Source organism: Ictalurus furcatus, chromosome 20 (genome assembly GCF_023375685.1).
Source record: "Ictalurus furcatus strain D&B chromosome 20, Billie_1.0, whole genome shotgun sequence".
NCBI lineage: Eukaryota > Metazoa > Chordata > Actinopteri > Siluriformes > Ictaluridae > Ictalurus > Ictalurus furcatus.
The window spans coordinates 4,356,402-4,377,463 of NC_071274.1; the positions used below are offsets into that span (position 1 = coordinate 4,356,402).

Here is a 21,062-nt window from a genome sequence, read left to right on the forward strand (position 1 = left end):
GGATATCGCAGAGTTGTGATGATGTCATATGACGTGTCTTGGCCCAAATCTGCAAAAAATCTGCGGTACATTTGAAATATTGCGAGCTCCTCTAACTATTGCAGCGTTTGCTTGATTTTGTGTCACTTTCTGCGATGGCAAAATCACTAAATCCTGCGGGGGCTGTATAGTTAACAGTTCTTAGCTTCCTAAACCCTCTCTAATAAGGAACCACTCTGTTTAAGGGTTCTCAGAGTACGTTCATAACTTCCCCCCAGAGGGACATTTCTCCCTAGGGATGGGAAATACAGCAAAAATATCGTCTCAGGAAATGAAAATCGAACAAAACAGTCAAGACACATCAAAAACTTCAAGTTCAAAGACTTCTTTTATCAAAATTTCTTAAAAGTTGTAACAAGGAATAATTTCACAATTGTGGGCTGTATTTATTTGTTGTAGTTATAACATGATGATCCCCAGAGTACTCAGATAAACGTGATCGTGATGCTAATATTACCAAAATCATATAACATCATATAAGGGGTCGTGCTGTTACAGGAAAATTATCAACGACAGAATGGAGTGACGTGACCTGGAGTTACTCTTACCATCCAGACACACCATACTATTTATCCTTCTCGTACTATTCATTGAATTTAATGCGAAACGAGTACGCTCATGTTATAACACTTACGTCATAACAGCTATAAACTATACACAGCTATAGAAAGTCATTCCATTTCTTACACAGTGCAGGATAGCTTACATAAAACCTAAATTAAAACCATTTTCTTAAAACATATTTGTTTGCTTAGAGTAGCGATATTAAAGTATATTATTGGCAGAAAAACGAGATTTTTGGTTAAAACTAGATTTTTTTTTTTGTCTTTTTAACTAAAGGCAACTTTATGCTTATTGCACACTCGGTGTAGAAGAGATTCTCTTAGGACGGGGCACCGAAATGGCCGACATTCTCGTAAGCGCAGTAAATAAACATGAACTATTTGAATCATTTGAGATGATTCTCAAGATAATAAAACCTGAGTCTTATAAATTATACTTATATTTAGTTGTTCAATAAGCTTCAGCTGTTAGTGGTTTCGGTTTAAGTTAACCCAGGCAGCATACGTTTAAGAACATTTAACTGTCTTAAAAGTGGTACAATCCCAATAGGACCCAGCTAACATGGCTGTCACCAATCCTTTTGCCAGCATGTGTTTCGGCAACTTTAAAATCTCACCGTCATGTAGACTTTGGATGTTTTTTTTCTTCCTAGTCAGCTTTAGTACAATGCTAGCTAGTCAGTAATCGGGTAAACCACAGTTCAAATGTAAGTAGAATATTCAAAACTCAGGGACATTGAGGTCCATGCCTATCCAAGGCTGTGCTCCATTTCCAGTGGCATATTCTCTGGAGTGTAGTCACGATTAGGATCCTCCACATATCTCTGCAGCGTGCTGTAATACTGCTCGCCACGATTATACGTGTATAGGGTCGAGATCTGCTCCCAGGCTTTGTGGTTTGGAAAAGGAAAGCTCTCGGGGTCTTTGTTCTCAAAGAAGCTCTTGAGGTTTCGCTCGGCCAGCCGGTTGGCGTACTCGTCTGCGAACGAGTCGAACTTCTCATTCTCTTTCTCCTTGTACACTTTCCAGAAAGTGAGCTGCAGGTAGCTCACTTGAGAGCGGCAGTTTTTGTAACATGTGCCGATCAGAGCGGCCACAGCAGTGCTCATGATCAGGACCCAGCCGAGGACCTAAGGAAAAGATTATTTATGAATTACTTATTACTTATTCATTAATATGGAATGAATTGCCCAGTTAGGCAAAAATACAGACGTGTGTACTCATATCAACTTGCTAAAAAAATGGCTAACTGCTTAGCATGGTGACTAGCTGGTGTGCTAGGAAATGTCAGAATCGCAGAATTATCTCTCGCCGCTGTATTTGAATAACATCCAGCGTAAAAACACATTCAAATTTTGAAATATGAAATATTTTAAGAATCATTTTTGCATCAAAGGAGAGCAATGCCTTCTGGGTAAATATGTCCGCTCTGGAAGTGTGCAGTGATGTCGAGTCAACCTCTTATTGATACCTCATCTAACAAACATCAGTTTGCTGAAGTTGGTGAACAAGAAGTGAACAAGAGGAAGCGTTAAAAACAGTATCTGAACATAAAATAAAACTGATAAGACAACTAGGGCTTACAAAAATAGGTATCTAAATGTGTGTAATTTAGTTGTACTCGTTCCTCCCACAATGTTTGTGATTACCGCTGGCTGTACAAACATTCAACGTCACTCGTTTAAGTGTGAAACTGGCTAATTGTCTGTCGCATTCATAAAATTAAGTCCTGCCTAACGGCTTGTGAAAACAGTTATTGCACCGTGTTCGTGTTTGTAAAACTTTCTTCATTAAACTTGTTTAATGTTCTCAAATTCTCCTCTGTTGTTAAAGAGATAGTTCAACCAAATGATGAAAATTGTGTCATCATTTACTCCCCCTCATGACTTTCTTTCTTCTGTGGAACATAATATTCCATATAATTTACTGGGTGAATGTGTGCAGGTAACAGTATTGAGTGAATGTTCTGGGACTAAAATGTACATTTTTTATAACCAATATAACGGATGACTCGTGGACGTTTCAAGCATGAGATGTTAAATAGATATTAAAATAAGATTCTTGAAGTATTTGAATGATTAAGTATAGTTATAGTGGGCTGCTGTAGGTTAATATACCTGAAACAGGCACAACTGTCTTTTACCTTTACTTTACGTACAAGTTTATAAACTCAGTGGGACAGAAACGAAAATCCAATCGTGGAGTGAGAAGGAAAGCTTCAATTACTTTCTTAGTTGCAGTATCCTCAGAGCACCAAACCAGCACCAATTTAATAGTAGTATTACTAGTAGTAGCAGTAGTAGTAGTAATAGTAGCAGTAGTAATAGTATTAATAGTAGTAGTAGGAGGAGTATTAGAAGTAATAGTATTAATAGTAGTAGTAGTAATAGTAATAGTAGTAGTAGTAATAGTAGTGGTAGTAGTAATAGTATTAATAGTAGTAATAGTAATAGTAGTAGTAGTAGTATTAATAGTAGTAGTAGTAATAGTAGCAGTAGTAGTAGCAATAGTAATAGTAGTAGGAGTATTAGTAGTAGTAGTAGTAATAGTGGTGGTAGTAGTAGTAGTAGTAATAGTATTAATAGTAGTAATAGTAATAGTAGTAGTAGTAATAGTAGCAGTAGTAGTAGTAATAGTAGTAGTAGTAATAGTAATAGTAGTAGTAGTAGTAATAATAGTAGTGGTAATAGTAGTAATAGTAATAGAACAGTAGTAGTAGTAATAGTAGTAATAGTAGTAATAGTAGTAGAACAGTAGTAGTAGTAATAGTAGTAATAGTAGTAGTAGTAGTGGTAATAGTAGTAGTAGTAGTAGTAGTAGTGGTAATAGTAGTAGTAATAGTAGTAGTAGTAGTAGTAGTAGTGGTAATAGTAGTAGTAATAGTAGTAGTAGTAGTAGTAGTAGTGGTAATAGTAGTAGTAATAGTAGTAGTAGTAGTAGTAGTAGTGGTAATAGTAGTAGTAGTGGTAATAGTAGTAGTAATAGTAGTAGTAGTAGTAGTAGTAGTAATAGTAGTAGCAGTAATAGTAGTAATAATAGTAGTAGTAGTACCTGAGACTGGGCGTGTAGTATTAGCAGAAGCTCCTTGGTGTCCGCTGCCGACATGTTGGACGTTAGACACGGGACTTTGGCCAGCTGGTCCCTGCATGTGCTGGTCCTATTTTTACAAAACCAGTGCACGAGTGCCTGTTCTTCCAAACCGCTCACCGCACACTCGTAGAACGTGCCATTCAGCAACGCGATGCTGAGCCACATGATCGGTGCCACGAGCGCTCCAAGAATCACATGAAAAAGCACGGATAAGCAGTTTATGCAGTTCGCCCTACAACAGCAAAATCAAACTCACAATATGACAACAGTACATTTTCAACGAGAAAAACATTACACTTGATGCGCTGTACATTAAGTAAGGAATTAAACACAATGGGGCACGCAGTTATTGGAAAACAATCAATAACAGGTTGATATTTTCCAATAATAGGATGTTACGAAGTGTTTCATTCCTCTTATACCGCAGCAGTATAACAACAAGTACATTTTTATCTGAGTGCACAGTCAGTGTGACAATTGTAACCGTAGTGGTTTTAGGATAAAAGCAAATCCTGGGGCAAATTTGCATCGCCATAGAGTCTGGATTTGCCGATGAGGTTAAGGACTCTTCTGAGTGTTTTACTGCTGATAATTGACCCATTTTTTTCCGGAACCATCACAACTAATAATTATTATTATTATTCATATAGGGAAGTTTATGCTTCCCTAAATGCAATATAACAATCCACTGTAACATGCAGATAGATCGTTATCTTTTACTTTATACATTATAGACTTGTAAAATTTTACATTTATTTACCAGTGGTTTGAACTTTGTCATTTATGCTCTCTAATTATTTCGTACAATGCACAATGGACCAGTTGTATGGTTTTATTTTATTGGTTTAGTGGTTAGCCTCACACCTCCAGGTTCGAAAGTTCGATTCCTGCCTCCGCCCTGTGTGTGCGGCGTTTGTATGTTCTCCCCGTGCTTTGGGGGTTTCTTCCGGGTACTCTGGTTTCCTCCCCCCGTCCAGAGACATGCACTGTAGGCTGATTGGCATTTCCAAAGTGTCCGTAATGTATGAATGTGTATGTGATTGTGCTCTGCGATGGATTGGCACCCGGTCCAGGGTGTACCCCGCCTTGTGCCTTGTGCTCCCTGGGATAGGCTCCAGGTTTCCCGTGACCCTGTAGGATAGGTGGTACAGAAAACGGATGGGTGGATGGATGGATGGATGGATGATTTCATAAAATTTTTTGAGGTATTTAGTTTCCCACACACACTAGACAAGATGAGACCATGACTACCATCTTCTATAAGACTCTCAACTTATATATAAAAAAAAACAACAAAATAAAATATACTACATATCGTATGCTATATATACTTAAGAAACTTTATTCTACACATTTCAGTAAAACACTCACACATGTTTAACCCATAACTGCTCAGTGTGTGAGCTTACCTAATTTGTTCCGCTTTCTTTTGGTTAAATATGGCAAATAAACACCGAAGACTGTGGTTCACGAGTGCGGGTTTCTCTTTTATCGCTAAATTTTCCGACGCCTCATCTTATTTTGATAATTGTAAAACCGATATCTTCTCTTATCTTGTTAAAAGAGTATGCTCATGAATTTGCTGATAAATCTAGCTCACAGCTGACTGACAGCTTGCAGTGAACTCCTGCTAAGTCACTTCAGCTTAGTGACCAAGTGACCGTGCGGTAACACGTTTGAACACTCATACACAAATACAGGAGCATGACTGTAATATTATACCTTCATAATGTCACAAAGTCAGAAATGAGGTATGTGTTTTATCTTTGTACTAATTGTTGACGTGTTACCTTGGTAACTTGATGAACGAAGAGTAGTGCTGGTGATATTTCAAAAACTGGAAACACCCCATTGTGGATGTGTTACATCAAAAACACTCGTTAGGAAAAATCCATTGAGACGAATCTATGAACACTTTATATTGGTATTACAATAATAAATATCTGTAAACATGTAATTGAGACGCCTGTTAAAAGGTTCAGTTAAAATTGGTGGAGAAATATGTTTTACTATCAAATAAACCAGGACGTTTCTGCTAACCTTTTGTTTACTTTTTGTTAACTTTTTACACAGATTTCCCTTTGTGGATCAATAAAGTACATCCATCCATCCATCCATCTACACTTTAAGGCCAAAAGTTTGTTGACCTGACCATCACACCCATACGGGCTTGTTGAACATCCCATTCCAGATTTAGTCCGCCTTTGCTGTTATAATATCCTCCACTCTTCTGTGAAGGCTTTCCATTAGATTTTGGATCGTAGCTGAGGGGAATTCAGTGACAAGACCATTAGTGATGTCAGACACTGATGTTTGGTGAGGAGACCTGGGGTGCAGTTGGTGTTCCAGTTCATCCCAAAGGTGTTCAGTGGGATTGAGGTCAGGGTTCTCTGTAGGATACTCGAGTTCTTCCACTTCAACCTTGCTTGAATATCTGAATTTGTACCCAGGGACATAACCATGCTGGAACATGTCTGGGCCTCTTGGTTCCAGTGAAGGGAAATTGTAATGCTACAGCATACAAAGACATTCTGTACAATTCTCCTAAATTTGTGCCAGCCATTTCCTAACAATATCTATTCCTCGTTAAACATGACCTGAGAACTATTTATTTTGTGCCCTAAGGATCTCCTTACCTAGGACAGAGTTTTCTGGGGTTGAGGCAGCAGCCCGTGTAGAGGCGCCACAGGCGCGTGCTCAGGAAAAGGCCGACGGTAAAGAGCACGAGCGCCGGTCCGAGCAGGTACGTGAGCCCGTAGACCATGTTCTGGTTTACGTTGCATGGACACTGGAAGGATAAAAGCGTGAAGATCCTCTCTCCGCCGATGGTAGCGATGGCCATGATGCCATATCCGATTTTAGTCTTCTGATTGGTGAAGAAGCGCACGACGGCATTGAGGGAGTCCATCGTGGTTTTCAGAGACGCGGGAATCATACAGGAGGTGTTCAGGATACCTGAGAGAAGAATTTAAGTTGGGAAACAGAGTGCACTATTGCAATTCTGTGGCTGGAAATCTGACGTAAAAACAAACAAACAAACAAACAACCCTAAAACTCCCGACTTGAGATGCGCGCGCGGCTGTTATTGTGTTTCGTTCCTTTCTTTCCGTTTGTTTTCCCCCTAAACTCTCCTCCCTGTAAAAATCTCTCTCTCTCTTTCTCTCTCGAACTCCTCCCAGCTTGTTATTCCTTCTCCAGCAGACCGGCTCATCTGGTTTTGCACTTCCTGTCAGCCAACACACAACATTAACCAAGCACGCGCCGCCATGGCTAATTACAGCCCAATAGCATGCAGAATTGCACGGTTTCACTTACGAGTATTGACTTTGGTTACTTAGAATTTCCTCAGCAGTGCAACAAAAGAACAAAAAACAAAACAAAAGAGTTTGTGCAGATCAGTGAGTGTGGGTGTGTGTGTGCGCGCGCCCATCCATTTGTGTTAAGGGTGTGGTTCAGTGTGCGCGCGCGGTTACAGAGCTGAGCCCGGCATTGTGCTGTGATGTTAAAGATGTTTGCATGTGTGAGTGAAGCACAAGTCATGTCAGTTCATGCCTTTCGAAATGACAGACATGTCTATGTAGAGATATCAGGAGTGAGATCCTGAGGGACCCAACAAAAAAGTTGCGTATGTATGCTCAAACTTCCAAAGTTACACCTTTACGACATACAAGTGCATGTCCAACAAGGTTTGAGTGACATGTAGAACATGGGTTCACTCCTCCATTCAGAACATTTCAAGCTCTTTGGTTTTTGCATTAAATTCGGACCGGTTTTCGGCAGTGTCTAAATCTTGAGTTTGAAAGTTTGAGAAGATCGTTGCATAATTTCACGTTTAACTTATTGTCTTGTTCAAATATCCACCCACTGCCAAGTTGTAACCTTCTGGCAGAGGCAACCTGGTCATTTGTGGTTTTTGTGATGCTATTAGCCTTCATGAAACTTCCAGTAAGGTGAAGCTAACTCACCTGGGGCGGATGTGGCTCAGGTGGTAGAGCAGGTTGTCGGTTCGATTCCTGGCCCACGTGACTCCACATGTCGACATGACACTGAACCCCAAGTTGCTCCCGATGGCAAGTTAGCGCCTTGCATGGCAGCTCTGCTAGCATTGGTGTGTGAGTGTGTGTGTGTGAATGGGTGAATGAGAACCAGTGTAAAGCACTTTGGATAAAAGCACTATATAAGTGCAGACCATTTACTTGAGCACTGATAAGTAGCAAGATGTGGACTTGATAGATAATGTACATGTATTATACATTTATTACCACATTTTCACTTCATTCCATTTCCATTAATCACTTTACAAAAGTGCAGGAGGTAGGAGTCAGTTTAGCATAGTTCTGATAGAAAATCATTTCTATTCCTTCTAAACTGTATGTGCTCTCATATTTCAAGATGTTTCTTTGATTCCACTACAGCTTTCTAGACACTCAATGGGTTTTCAGCCCAACCGTTGTTGTAGTGAAAGAAAATTACCCTACAAGGCTACTTCAAACACGGATGCATGAAAAGAAGCACGAAAAGCATTACAGACTGTAGCCTAGTAATTACATTACTAACTGCAAGTGGAACTGTGTCATTATTATATGAAGAATAAAGACCTATCTCTTTAACAAGCACTTAAATGGGCACCTACTTCTAAAATAAATAAATAAATAAATAAATAAATAAATAAAAAGCTACTCTTAATCCCTGACCTATTTGTACTAGCACAAAGATGTGTTTGATGGAGAATACAAACCATGACTAAGTCGCTCTGGGTAGACCAGCCAAACGTATGTAAACGTTATACAAATTTCTCTCTTCTGTAATGTTCGTCAGTGAAAACCAACCACTGGACCAGTCTAGCAGTAACACTGATATGGTAGTGTGTGCGTGAGTGGATGGATGGATTGGTACGAGTGTATCAAATGGAGCAGCATTGCTAGGCTTCCTGCTGTGTTGAGAAACTGGCACGGATAACTGGTATGATGATCCCAAACTGTGCATGGAAGAGCATGAGCTGGGTATATCTAATAAAAGTGTTAGTGTACACAACAGTGGCACTTCTTCCTTAAGGCCATGTTGAGCAGAGCCCCACTATATGCAGTGTATCAAGCATTCAACAAATGTTAATCTTTATAAAGTCCTCATTTACATTACCATACCATTTTAAATTCTGTTAAAATACCAGTTAACTCTTTTGAGTGACCAATGCTTTAAAAAAAATGTGTTATTTGATTGTACCATCCATTGTACCTCTGATTTGCTCATTCATTTTTTTTTATTATTTCAAAATGGGAACTGCAACATGTGTTAATAGAGGGCAATTGGGGCAGGAATCATGCTGCCCAATGCTTACTCTGTGAAGATTTTCAGCAGAGGAGGATCAGTAAACAGGACGGTTAATGACAGGCTCGCTTTAATACTCAGTGACCATATCGATCTCGTTTTATAGCGAATAAAAAGAATTAACTCTAATAAATAGACTTTATGCTGGATGAGAATTCTCAGCTAACCATTATGGGGTTACTTTACACATTCACTATATAGGAGCCTATAGCATCAGCAAGCATGATATTCTCCTGATTTAACTTCGTTTGAGGCCATATTGTTATGGATGTCGTCCTGCCCCACTGTGGTCACGAGTCGCTGCTTTGGGAGGGTTTAAATCCCTGATTTGGTGTGTATGACAGATACAATAACCAGTGAATGTAGTCTCCAGCCCTCAGAATCAATAAAAGCTTTCAGTGTTAATTTACAGACACTGATGGACAGAGTCACTATGAAACACGAGTCATCCTGGCACATCATGATTCATCTTTGAACTGCGACAGAGAAGACCACTGTTATGAACTGGGAAAACCTACAAGACCAATAATTTATCATGATCAGTGAATAGACTATTCTTCTGAAATCTAAGATTTTTTCAAAGCAATTAAAAAAAAAAAAAAAGGTGTTTCTATAGTATATACACGTAATTAAGGGTGTAACATGCGTAGAAATGTTGAAGTATAAAAGTCAGAGACACATGGGGCGTGGGAGGAGGGGGGTGGTTGGGCAGGAATGCAATTATTATGGTCTCAGATGTCATCATTGAGCCTCTACAAGGTTGTTATCCTTACAATTCTTCTCTACACCTGCCCCCCTAAAAAATACATCTATAATTATTACAGCGAAACACGTGTCCAAATTTATTGAAAAAGCTCCAGATACAAACCATGAGATGTACAATTTAAATGTTATGTACAGTATTTACAATCAGAGCAGAGGACAAAGGGTAACAGGTTAATCTTCTTCTAGAACGATCATTTCAGCCTGACCAGCATCTCCCAACAGTGCCAGAAGAGTCCTGTAGGCGTTTCTGAAACACAGAGACCAAGCAACTGTATCTGTAAACTGTAACTGACTCATTCCAATCCTTACTGATACCAGTCCAACACTGGGTTCTTCTGATTATAAATGTTGATGACCCTTGTTCCTCATTTATCAGTCTTTCAGTAAAGTTGTTCATAAATGTTTTCATAGGCCAACCCAAATGAAAAATTTTTTGTACTCGCGTAGATCACCGTACATTACCAAAAGCATTCGCTATCGCTGACTTGCTTTTAGCCATGCCCACAAAACATAAAGGCAAGGCTCACAGAAAGCCGAAAATGGGAAAATGACAACTAAATGGTGAAAGAGCTCCTCCTAAGCGTGCGCTAAATCTTCCAGTAATGCAGCTCGGCCACCGCAGAGCGCTGTCTACAACAGACGCACACAATCTCTTCCTCCTTTTATAGGGTGCCATTTCGTTCGTCCTAATTAAATGGCTAATCGAATTTATATTAATTCATGCATTTATTTTGGATTGCTTTCTTTCAAAATCATTCCTACGAGACGACCGAGCTGTCATTAAAATTTGCGTGAGCAACTGAAATGATGAAGAAGCAATTTAAACCTGACAGCATGATCCGTATATAAATCGTAGTAACGCACTGATTACACGATTCGACGCCGAGTCACGGAGGTTCGAATACGTTCGTTTGTACCTGTTCAATAAATGAGGCGCAATATCAGTTCATCATCTTATGACCAGTACCTGAGAGATGCGTTTTTTCCGATTCCTCTCTTCTGCTCGGTGTTTCGTAAACTCTGCGAGAGAATTGGAATCAGAGTCGACACAGCCAAGGGACTGAGGATGGCCACCGTCTCCAAGGCGCTGTACATCTGCAGCTCATACACACCCTCGCTCTCCTCCACAAACGCTCTGGGAACACACACGATATAGGCACGAGACATTTACATTCCAAGTCCCACATTGCATTCTACCTATACTAGTGTACCACACACATTTTAGTGAAGTAGTATACTTCCTGGCAAAGGCGACACTCTATACATCAGGTTCGCACCTGAGAACTGTGATGAGCTGTTCGCACGGTTCCTCTCTGGCTGCAGAGGAACATCTCTCCACGATTAGCTGCACACTTTCTGTACTCAGCTTCTTCACTAACAAACACAAACATATATACATATGTACATTTTATACATTTCAGAAGACGTGCCTTCTTTGTGTGCTTTAAATCAGATGAAAGAACACCATATAACTGACATCAAAATATCACTACATCCTGATTCAGTTGCCCAGGGTAGGACAGCCGTTATTCGATTCTGTATGATGACATTTCTTTCGACTTCATGATGACTTTCCTTTTCTGGATTTCCACACCTCAGCTCACACCAAATCTTAACAGACTCTAAACGTGGCTTAACTAACCAGCTAAATTAGAGGCCACATGACAAAAATATCGTAAATATCAGAAATATACAGTCCCCTCCGAAAGTACTGGAGCAGCAAGGCCAACTCTATCGTTTTCGCAATCCAGTGAAGACATTTGGGGTTGAGATCAAAAGATGAATACGAGACAATAGATCAGAATTTCAGCTTGCATTTCCTGACATTTACATCTAGATGTGTTAAACATCTTTAAACATGGCAGGCCACCCAAATTTAGGTGAGCAAAAGTATAGGAACAAATAGTCTTAAAGTAAATTGCTATTTGGTGGCTTAGTATCCCTTGCTTGCATCAAACCAGTGACATCACCAAACTGTTGCATTGTTTGTGTGATACAATGATACAGCGCCCGTGGAGCAGAGAGGGTTAAGGGCCTTGCTCAAGGGCCCAACAGTGGCAGCGCTGGGGCTTGAACCGCCGACCTTCTGATCATTAACCCAGAGCCTTAACCGCAAAGCCACCACTGCCCCATTTTTGCCCCTTTTTTCTTAATGTAATAAATGAAACCTTTTAAATGAGACTGATGATGCTTTTCTTTTTGTAGACACCTTTAACACCTGTATGTCTTTTTCAGTCTATTTTAAATTTACAGCAGAACTTATGAATAATAGTAGGAGCTTATTATGAATGTAAATTCACGGGGGCTTTAAGAATGCGAATGCACATGTTCAATTCGTTGAGTAATACTGTATGATATTGTTAAGTTAAAGCTTAACTTTTGTGGCAAATGAAAAAGTCTCTTAACTCATCTTTAGTCTGAAATGTGCAAACGTGGAGCCGTTTATTGGGGCGAATTACCAAGAATGCCTCGGCACATTCCTTGCATTGTTGTGGTGAACGCTGGAGGACTCTGAGAAGGTTGTGTTAAACTTTTGTCTGGTGCCCTCTTGTGGTACAAATAAAGTAATGACACTCTCACATGTCAGCGGGTCTCACACTATATGATTTTAAAGCCTGATCTTGCTGTAGATAACAAATATCGCACATTGTATAATAATCATTTGGTTGTGAGAAACAACATACAACATAATGTGACATGCTCACTGGTGGCTGATTTAGTGCGACTGTCACCAACAACAAAGTTCTGTCAGTGACTACGTTTACATGGACAGCAGTAATCTAATTATTGACCTTATTCTGAATAAGACAATATTGTGATTCAGGTGTTTACATGAGTTGGTTTAAGAATATTCCTTTCATGTTCAGGTTTTACATGTTATAGAACATAGAGCGATTAACGGCACACGTCATTACGTCCCCACGCCACGCCGTCTGACGTTCCCTCCAGAATTTCACGTATCGACGTACAATTCGTTTTCGTTATGGTACCGTGTACAGTTTTGGGTGTTTTTACTTTTAATTTTACGAAAGCTTCAAGTGCAGTAAATTATTTGTCATGATATACGTGCATATAGACGACTGCTTGAAGCCGTGGGCTGCGTCCCAAACCGCATACTTACCAACTATATAGTAGCCGATATACATGTATTATTTCACCTACTACATAGCAGGCAAGTACGCGGTTTCGGACGCAGCCGTGCGCTCTTGTTTGCCGTCAAACGGTTGAGCGCTGCCGTGTGTGTACGTGTCCTGTCGCACAATGCAGTGAAAACTCCCACACGACGTTAATAGTGTGATTAAGGTGTGTACATGTCTGTAATACTCGTCGATAATGCGACTAAAACAGGATATCTTAATTCGACTTGTGTTTACTTTGAGTATGACTTTCAATAATCACTGTTTACATGATAGTTTCTTAATCAGAGTACCGTCTTAATCGGGTTAATATCGGATTATTGTCGTCCATGTAAACGTACTGAGTGTCAGTACTTGGGAGCACTGCTATGAAGCTTGTCTAATATCCAAGACCAGGACAGCGTAGGATGACAAAACTCTCACGACAGATACAAATATGGTAGTGGCTTTGAACTGACTTTGAAATGTATTTTTCCCCTTCACAGTTCCCTCTTTAGAGCTTCATCGTATAATCAGACATATAATCTGACGTAAATGAGAAACGTAATTGCATGTCTGTTACTAGATTATTATTTTTAGGATTTCCAAGGATTCCTTCCCAAGTCTGTATCAGAATTTTTTTTTTAGGATTCATTTCCAAGATTTTATTAGGGCCAACTCATACAGTGTGGCAAGTATTAACCTTAAAATATCCCTATAATTGCACAGTGTAAAACCGGCTTTATCTGCTCAGGGCCGGCGTGCCTGCAGGCTTTCATTCCAAGCACACCAGGAGTCACACCTTTTTTCCACTTAAGGAACGAGTTGCTCTTGGTCCTCAAATGACTGTCAGGTATTTCTGGCTGTTCTGAAGCCAAACTTGCAGCCAAACCAGCTCTTTGTGGATGAAATGAAATACTCTTGCATTAATAAACAAAAAAAATCAGAAAATAAACAAAAAATCATGAGAACACTGTTTGGTTTCTGATATAGTGGTTTCCCTTATGTTTCTCATTTCTCTCTCTGTTACTTTCAATTTGAAGTGGATGAACTCATGTACCAGAATCAGAAAGCAGATGCCTTGTCTTGGGCATTTTAGTGATACCTACAAAAGGTATCTCTAAAGGTGAAACGATCTTTGAAAGCAAAATGCATCACTGTTCCTTTTTTCCCCTGGAGTTTTTAGCCAACATTTTTTTTTTTTTTACAGTTTGGCTGATGCACTGATGCCATACACGTACGCTGCCTTCAAAAAGCGGCCGAATTAAGGCACCTCGGAACCTTTTAATTATCGTTGACGCCGTGTTATTGTAGATTCGATATCTGATTCCGTTCTAATGTTAGATTAGGGTTTTTTCCCCCTCTTTTTTGTGGGTTTGTTTGGATATGCTTTTATTTTTTACATATTGTAGCTTCAATAATGAGAGTTCTGGGAACAGACTGAAACATGTGGTTCTGGTTGAAGGTTTGAGGAATGCATAAATGCACACTCTACATTGTGTAGGACTATTGTGTATTGTCTAAAGCTCTTAAACCAGAAAACGGTGGTTCTCTGAACAGGCACTGTGTCAGTGGTAGAGTGTTTTGTGTGTGTGTGTGTGTTCCACCTTGAGGTTCATTAACGAGCATCACGCAGCGCAGCACATGTCCGAGGGGCACAGTGAGGAGGGTGGGGTCAGAGTCATTATTACGTCTCAGGAGCTCCAATAGGAACATGAGGACGGCTGCCAGTCGAGGAGGAGGGGCGTGGCCTCTGAACTGCAGGAAGTTTTCTCTACAGAGATATAAGTGTGTGTGAAAAAGAGAGAGAGAGTGAGAGAGAGAGAGATGTCAGTCTTTATGGAATATGATTTTCTGAACTGTCAGGTCCACAAGTTTGAGTCTCTCCTGCTATTTCTGTCTTTCTGCTTCTCTCTCTGTCAGTCAATTATTTTTTCCATCTTTCTCACACTGTAGATCTCGGCAGAGTCTTGTTTCAGAAATAAAAATGATTGAAAAATGCATTGAGATAACTGTATACAGTGGAAAAACAGTTCTTCATGGCACACTCACTCATTTGCTCCAACTGTATGCAAAAAAGCGATATGTAAATTAGAGACTTTATTATTATTATTATTATTTTAAACCTGAGTGCCTGTAGGATGGTCCTCCTCAGCGCAGCCCCACGTGCTGTGGGTGTGGCCTCACACCCAGCCAGCAGCACCGGATGATTGGCTACTGCTCCGATGGTGGGCGTGGCTGGCAGGAAACGGCTCAGGTACTGAGTGATGACGCTACGCAGCTGCTGCTTGAGGTACGACACCTGCGTTTGAGACACGCCGACTGCTACAGAGAGACCCTGAAAACACAAACACGCATGTTTAACGGACTGTAGAGCAAACCTCAATCATATAAGTCAACACACACTGTACAGAGAACCTGAACACACACTCTAACAACAACAACAACAACAACTAAAAAACGGCAGCATAATACATATACACAGACTTGTAGGTAGAGTGGAAGTGTGTCCCGAATAGCGGAGATCAGCTGAGGAGGCGGAGCTTTATCCTGCAGCAGGGAATGTGGAAGCAGCAGGACGTCTATGATGCGCAGAAGAATGGACTGAGCTTTAGATGTGGCTAGTATTGGGCTCCAGTGCTTAACCACACACCCTGGGAACACATGCACAGTACACAATTAGAGGAAAGACAGCGTGTGTGTGATCAACTTTAACAACGCAATGTAAATACTACAATCGTGTATTTGCATCATATCAAGTGGGTGAAGGTTAAGCATGAAGAAGTTTGGCTACAGCTTTTGGCATGGAGACAAATCTAAAGCGAAATGTCTGTTATGTGGAGTATTGGCTAATTTGTAATTCAATGAAATGCTTGGCGTCTTAAAGCGTGCACTACAGTGTGTACTACGGTGTGTAGTGTGTAATGTGTATTGTGCACACCAAGTGTCCAGTAGGTGATGTGTAGCCCCTCTGTGGTCTTGTTCAGAAGGTTGGGTTTGATGAACTTCATGATGTCTCCTACATACTCCAGCGCTTTACAGACCAGAGACACACGCTCAGCCTGCTGCTGCAGCCCACAATACACACGACCTACACACTACACACAAATTCAAAAATGAACCTTAAAGAACTAACTGTAATGAATTTAAATATGGGGGTGTGTGTGTGTGTGTGTGTGTGTGTGTGTGTGCGCGCGCACCTTTATAAACAAGGTCAGGGCAGCTTTAGATTCTTGCATAGCAGCGTTAGTGTTCAGTCCGGCTCTCTGAAGCAGCGACTCCACTTCTGGTAGTCTTAGGATTAGTGAGGTCATCTCAGCTAACTGCTCCTCTAAAGTCCTGTCTATACCCACACACACCCATACAGAAATACCAGGCCGGTTTCACAATGGGAAGGCGGAACAGTGCGACACTGTTTTCTGTTTAAAGAGGTTATACTGTATAGATCACTTAAACATGTGACAGAACATAGTGATGTAACCAGCTGATATGAGATGATGTGAGGGGCGGAGCATCCGTGTTTGAACGAAATTCCCAAAACATGAGGGGGGACATTTTTTTTTTTAATCTCCACCCACAGCTACAGCAAACTAACTAGCTAAACCTTAACCTCAGCCATGGAAATCAAACCTTACAGCTCATGGAAACCAAAAATCCAGTATCGCAAAATATTAGAATAAAGAATTTAGAATACAGAAATGTCGACCTTCTGAAAATATGTTAATTTATGCACTCAATACTTGGTCGCGGTTCCTTTTGCATGAATTACTGCATCAATGTGGCGTGGCATGGAAGCGATCAGCCTGTGGCACTGCTGAGGTGTTTGTTCTGGAAGCCCAGGTTGCTTTGATAGCGGCCTTCAGCTCGTCAGTATTGTCGGGTCTGGTGTCTCTCATAGATTCTTTATGGGGTTCAGGTCAGGCGAGTCGGCTGGACAATCAAACACAGTAACACCATGGTCAGCAAACCAGTTACTAGAAGTTTTGGCACTGTGAGCAGGTGCCAAGTCCTGCTGGAAAAGGAAATCTCCAAAAAGCTTGTCAGCACATGGAAGCATGAAGTGCTCTAAAAATCTCCTGTTAGATGCTGCATTGACTCTCAACCTGAGAAAACACACTGGACCAACACCAGCAGATGACATGGCACCTCAAATCATCACTGACTGTAGAAACTTCACACTGGACTTCAAGCAACTTGGATTCTGTTCTTCTCCACTCTTCCTCCAGACTCTGGAACCTTGATTTCCAAATGAAATGCACAATTTACTTTCATCCTCCCCATGATTGTGGTTGTGTACTGAACCAGACTGAGAGATTAAAGCCTCAGGAAACCTCTGCAGGCGTTTTGAGTTAATTCGCTGATTAGAACTCTTCTCAGGTCGACATTTCTGTATCATAAATTCTTTAATCGAATATTTTAAGGCACTGGATTTTTGATTCCCATTAACTGTATGCCGTAATTGAGATTAAAACAAAAAAAAGGCTTGAAATATTTCACTTTATGTATGATGAATCTAGAAAAGTTCTACTTTTTGAATTAAATTAGGGGAAATAAAATGAACTTTTCCATGATATAAAATTTTTTTGATAAGCCTATTATGATGCTTTGTGCATTGAAGAAGAATCACATATAATGAATCAAGGAATCAACTATTCTCCCTCTCCCAAAAGGACAGAAACTTGCTGTGTACCTGTTCTGCTGTTGTGTGTGTCAGTGTTGTTGTGTTGATGCTGCTGTACGATACAGCGAATCCATGCTCTCACACACAGAGCCTGGGCTGAGTCACCAGCAGAGCACATCTTACGCACTAGCTCCCTACAGAACACACACACACACACACCCACACACACACCAAAATTAAGCAACAGAGGAAAAAAAAACAAAGATTTAAAAGGAAAACAGGAAGAAAGGAAAGGAAAGGAATGAAACAAAGAAGGGGAAAAGAAAGGAAAGGAATGAAACAAATGAAGGAAGAAAGGAAAGAATGCAGGAAAGGGGAGAAAGGGCAGAAGCAAATCAAAAAAGAAAAAAAGAATTTAGTCAGGAAAGGAATAAAAGGATGAAAGCAAGAAAGAGAAACAGACAGAAGGAATGAAAGTAAAAAAAAGTAAGGGAAAAACATTAAAGGAAAGAAAGGAAGGTAAGAAAGCTGGAAAGGAAAATTAAAAAAAGAAAAGACAGGAAAGGAAGGAAGGAAAGAGAAATGGACAGAAGGAAAGAATGTTTAAGAAGTGAGGAAAGAAAGGAAAAAAGAAAAGAAAGGAAAAGAATGAAAGGAAAGAAAGAAAAAAGGAAGGAAAGAAGACAGGAAAGGAACAGTAAAAAAAGAAAAGTATGAAAGGAAGAAAGCAAGAGAGGAACATACAGAAGGACAGAAAGTTTTAAAAACAGTAAGGAAAGAAAGGTCAAAAGAAAAGAAAGGAAAAGAATGAAAGGAAAGAAAGAAAAAAGGAAGGAAAGCAAGAACGACAGGAAGGAAAGTAGTGAGTAAAGAAAGGAAGGTAAGAAAGCAAGAAAGAAAAGACAGAAGGAATGAAACAAGGCAGGAAAGGAAAAGTAAAGAAAAGATAGGACAGGAATGAAAGGAAGAAAGAAATAGACAGAAGAAAATAATGAAAGGAAAGAAATAAAAAAAAAAAAAGGGAAGAAAGATGGCACGTACTCATTCTGCAGCAGGTTGTTGAGGTAGCGCGTCACCAGTAGGGGCCGAAGCATCTCATCCCAACCAAAACACTGAATCATGGCCAGGAGTGGGCGGGGCTGAAGATCCTGAGGGGCGGAGTTAGGCAAATCTAATGCTAACAGAGTGAAACCTGGGAGAACAAGAAAGAGATGAAGACACCATATGATCGACACTTTTCATACATTTTTCCTCAGTGACCGCAACTGGCACAAGACACAAGACAGCTGGCCTCATGCTGCCTTTTATCACATACTCAGAATGAAAGCTTCCATAGTAGTGCACATCACGTTATACCACATCAGAGATTCACAGAGATCTGACCTGCAGCGGCATGCGCCAGCTCTTCTGGCGGAGTCTGAGACATTCTCAGTGTGCGCAGGAATGGCAAGAAGTGAGTCCACAGAGTGACAGCCACAGCCAGGTGGCGCTCTTTAACCACACCGAGAGGAAGAGCTGCACCGGCACATTGAGAACACTGCTGCACCCTCCTGCAGCGCAAAACAGGCAGACACACAACCAGCATCATTTATACATACAGTATAAACATGAACATGTGCTACCACAAATAATTCACATTATGATAATTGTACAACCAGACAGCACGTTTAAAAAATAAATAAATAAATCATGGTACGAGTACTCAGCACAGTTGCGTCTGTTTGCTCCCGAGAATAAACACCACATCGTATGTTTTATCCATTCATAGTTAGATTTAATGTTGTGGAACTTCTGTGAGACAAACTGGTTCCTGTTATAACATATTGGAACGAGCATATTAATATAAATCTTTGATTTCAATTACTACCGGAACTGTCAGAGATGCCGTTTAAAAAGCACCCTCTGACCAATCCGAACTGAGAATCCAACAGCGCTGTGGTATGATAAATATTAATAAGTGGTTGACACTGAAAACTTGTGCATAATAATCGCTCGCAAGTTATACTAATATAATCACACCCACACTCATTTTTCCCCCCGAAACAAAATTTCTTGAATGTTAGATTTTCGGATGTTTTCTTTACTCTGTGTCGTTTAGAAATAAACATTTCCTCCCAGCTGACTAGATAATTAAGTGAGATCCTACTTAGCTCCTACGCTGATTTTGCGATAATGTTTGGTGTTTAACAATACATATCATTTGGTTTATTCGTTTCTCTTTCTGTCCAACAGTTACGAGAGGCTAGCAGGACAGCGTAGAAGATACAACAGGGCATTTTACGCTTTATTTTTCCATCCTGTCGCTCTGGATGGTTAAGTATTAGTGCGACTAAGCAGCTGAAGGATCTGTAATCTCATTTAGAGCGGAGATGATCCTGCCGTGTTGTCATTCAGCCTCAAAGCAAGAAGGCGAGCATCTCACACGCGCACAGATACACACACCTCTGAGCCTTTTCAGCCAATCGATTATCGCCTGAATTCATTAGACCCGTTTACTGCGCTGGAATGGCCCTTTCACATCCATCAGCCCTACACATGCACACACAGCCCTCTTAATCCCTCACTACACACATGCTTCTTAATCCCTCCACAGTGCAGAAACCCCCCCAACCCCCGACACACCACCTGAGACCCCTCTTAATCCTTCCCTTGGTGATGGTACATAAACAACCACACACTCCGACACACACAGCGCACTGGTAAAAGCTACTCTTTATTACTACTACTACTACTACTATTATTATTATTAGTAGTAGTAGTAGTAGTAGTAGTAGTATAGGTGTAAGTAAATGCACTTCATTTATGTTCAAGTTTTATCTTGGATGATAATCGTTTCTGTCGAATTGTACCTTTAGTCCACTAAATGCTGCTTTGCTGGTAGCCTTCCGTAAATGGGCTCAATAAAATATCCACCATGGGGGGACAAATTAAAGGAAAACCCGACATGAAGTGCATCAGTAAGGTGGTGAGCCATTACGAGTAACCAGAAGAGCTACGATATGCCTTGCCATAGATTCTACAAGTCTCCGGAACTGTACTTCAGTGATAAACACTGTTCGTCCAAACGATATTTCAACAGTTGGTGTTTTGTCGACGGTGGCAGGAAGCGCTAAGGCTGCTGCGCTCGAAACTTCACTCAAATTCAACTTACGCCAACCTTTTTACGCCACGTGCAACCGATAAAAATGAGCTCTAAAATATGACGAAGCGAACACGCGACTCGCTAGTTACATACAATGGAGGAGCAGCTAATTCATTTGCTAATTGTTCAATCTAGCCATGGGATCGATTGTTTGAGGTTGAACTCGCCCTTACTTTGTCAAACAGGGCCTCATGAACCCTTTTTCTTGTCCTCTGTGTCCTTCGGTGAAACCTATAGTGACAATGTTTTGAAAACCAGCTCTTTGTTACCGGAAAAACCCCAATAAAAGAAAGAAATAAAAATAAGCAGGGGAAGAGGCATTACATCACACAAAGTTTAAAAGCTCAATTACGTTCACGACCACTCGTGTCTTGGTACAATTTGTATGACACGTGAGA

At 40.5% G+C, this 21,062-nt stretch overlaps 2 protein-coding genes across 5 annotated transcripts in view; both read right to left on the bottom strand.

Moving 5' to 3' along the window:
- Window positions 1-348: 348 nt before the first annotated feature.
- LOC128624395 (calcium homeostasis modulator protein 5) lies at window positions 349-7,270 on the bottom strand. 2 transcript variants are annotated; one of them, XM_053652019.1, is made up of 4 exons: window positions 6,329-7,270; window positions 4,557-4,823; window positions 3,654-3,924; window positions 349-1,732 (listed from the first exon to the last, which is right to left on the bottom strand). In XM_053652019.1, exons 1-4 carry the CDS (start codon window positions 6,625-6,627, stop codon window positions 1,352-1,354), a joined length of 1,218 nt encoding a protein of 405 aa, XP_053507994.1. In that variant the 5' UTR covers window positions 6,628-7,270; the 3' UTR covers window positions 349-1,351. The 2 variants fall into 2 exon arrangements, with proteins under 2 accessions (XP_053507994.1, XP_053507995.1); XM_053652020.1 differs by lacking the exon at window positions 4,557-4,823 and having other exon boundaries at window positions 6,329-7,262.
- A 2,579-nt stretch (window positions 7,271-9,849) lies between these two features.
- mms22l (MMS22-like, DNA repair protein) overlaps window positions 9,850-21,062 on the bottom strand; it is a 32,497-nt gene continuing 21,284 nt past the window's right edge. For 2 of the 3 annotated variants that reach the window (XM_053651626.1, XM_053651627.1), the window contains 11 exons: window positions 18,906-19,072; window positions 18,564-18,714; window positions 17,592-17,716; window positions 16,102-16,244; window positions 15,843-15,999; window positions 15,389-15,555; window positions 15,028-15,239; window positions 14,509-14,675; window positions 11,063-11,159; window positions 10,753-10,920; window positions 9,850-10,032 (listed from right to left, as the gene is read on the bottom strand). In XM_053651626.1, coding sequence (XP_053507601.1) covers window positions 9,957-10,032; window positions 10,753-10,920; window positions 11,063-11,159; window positions 14,509-14,675; window positions 15,028-15,239; window positions 15,389-15,555; window positions 15,843-15,999; window positions 16,102-16,244; window positions 17,592-17,716; window positions 18,564-18,714; window positions 18,906-19,072 — 1,630 coding nt within the window. In that variant the 3' untranslated portion in view covers window positions 9,850-9,956. The other variant, XM_053651628.1, reaches the window with a different exon arrangement.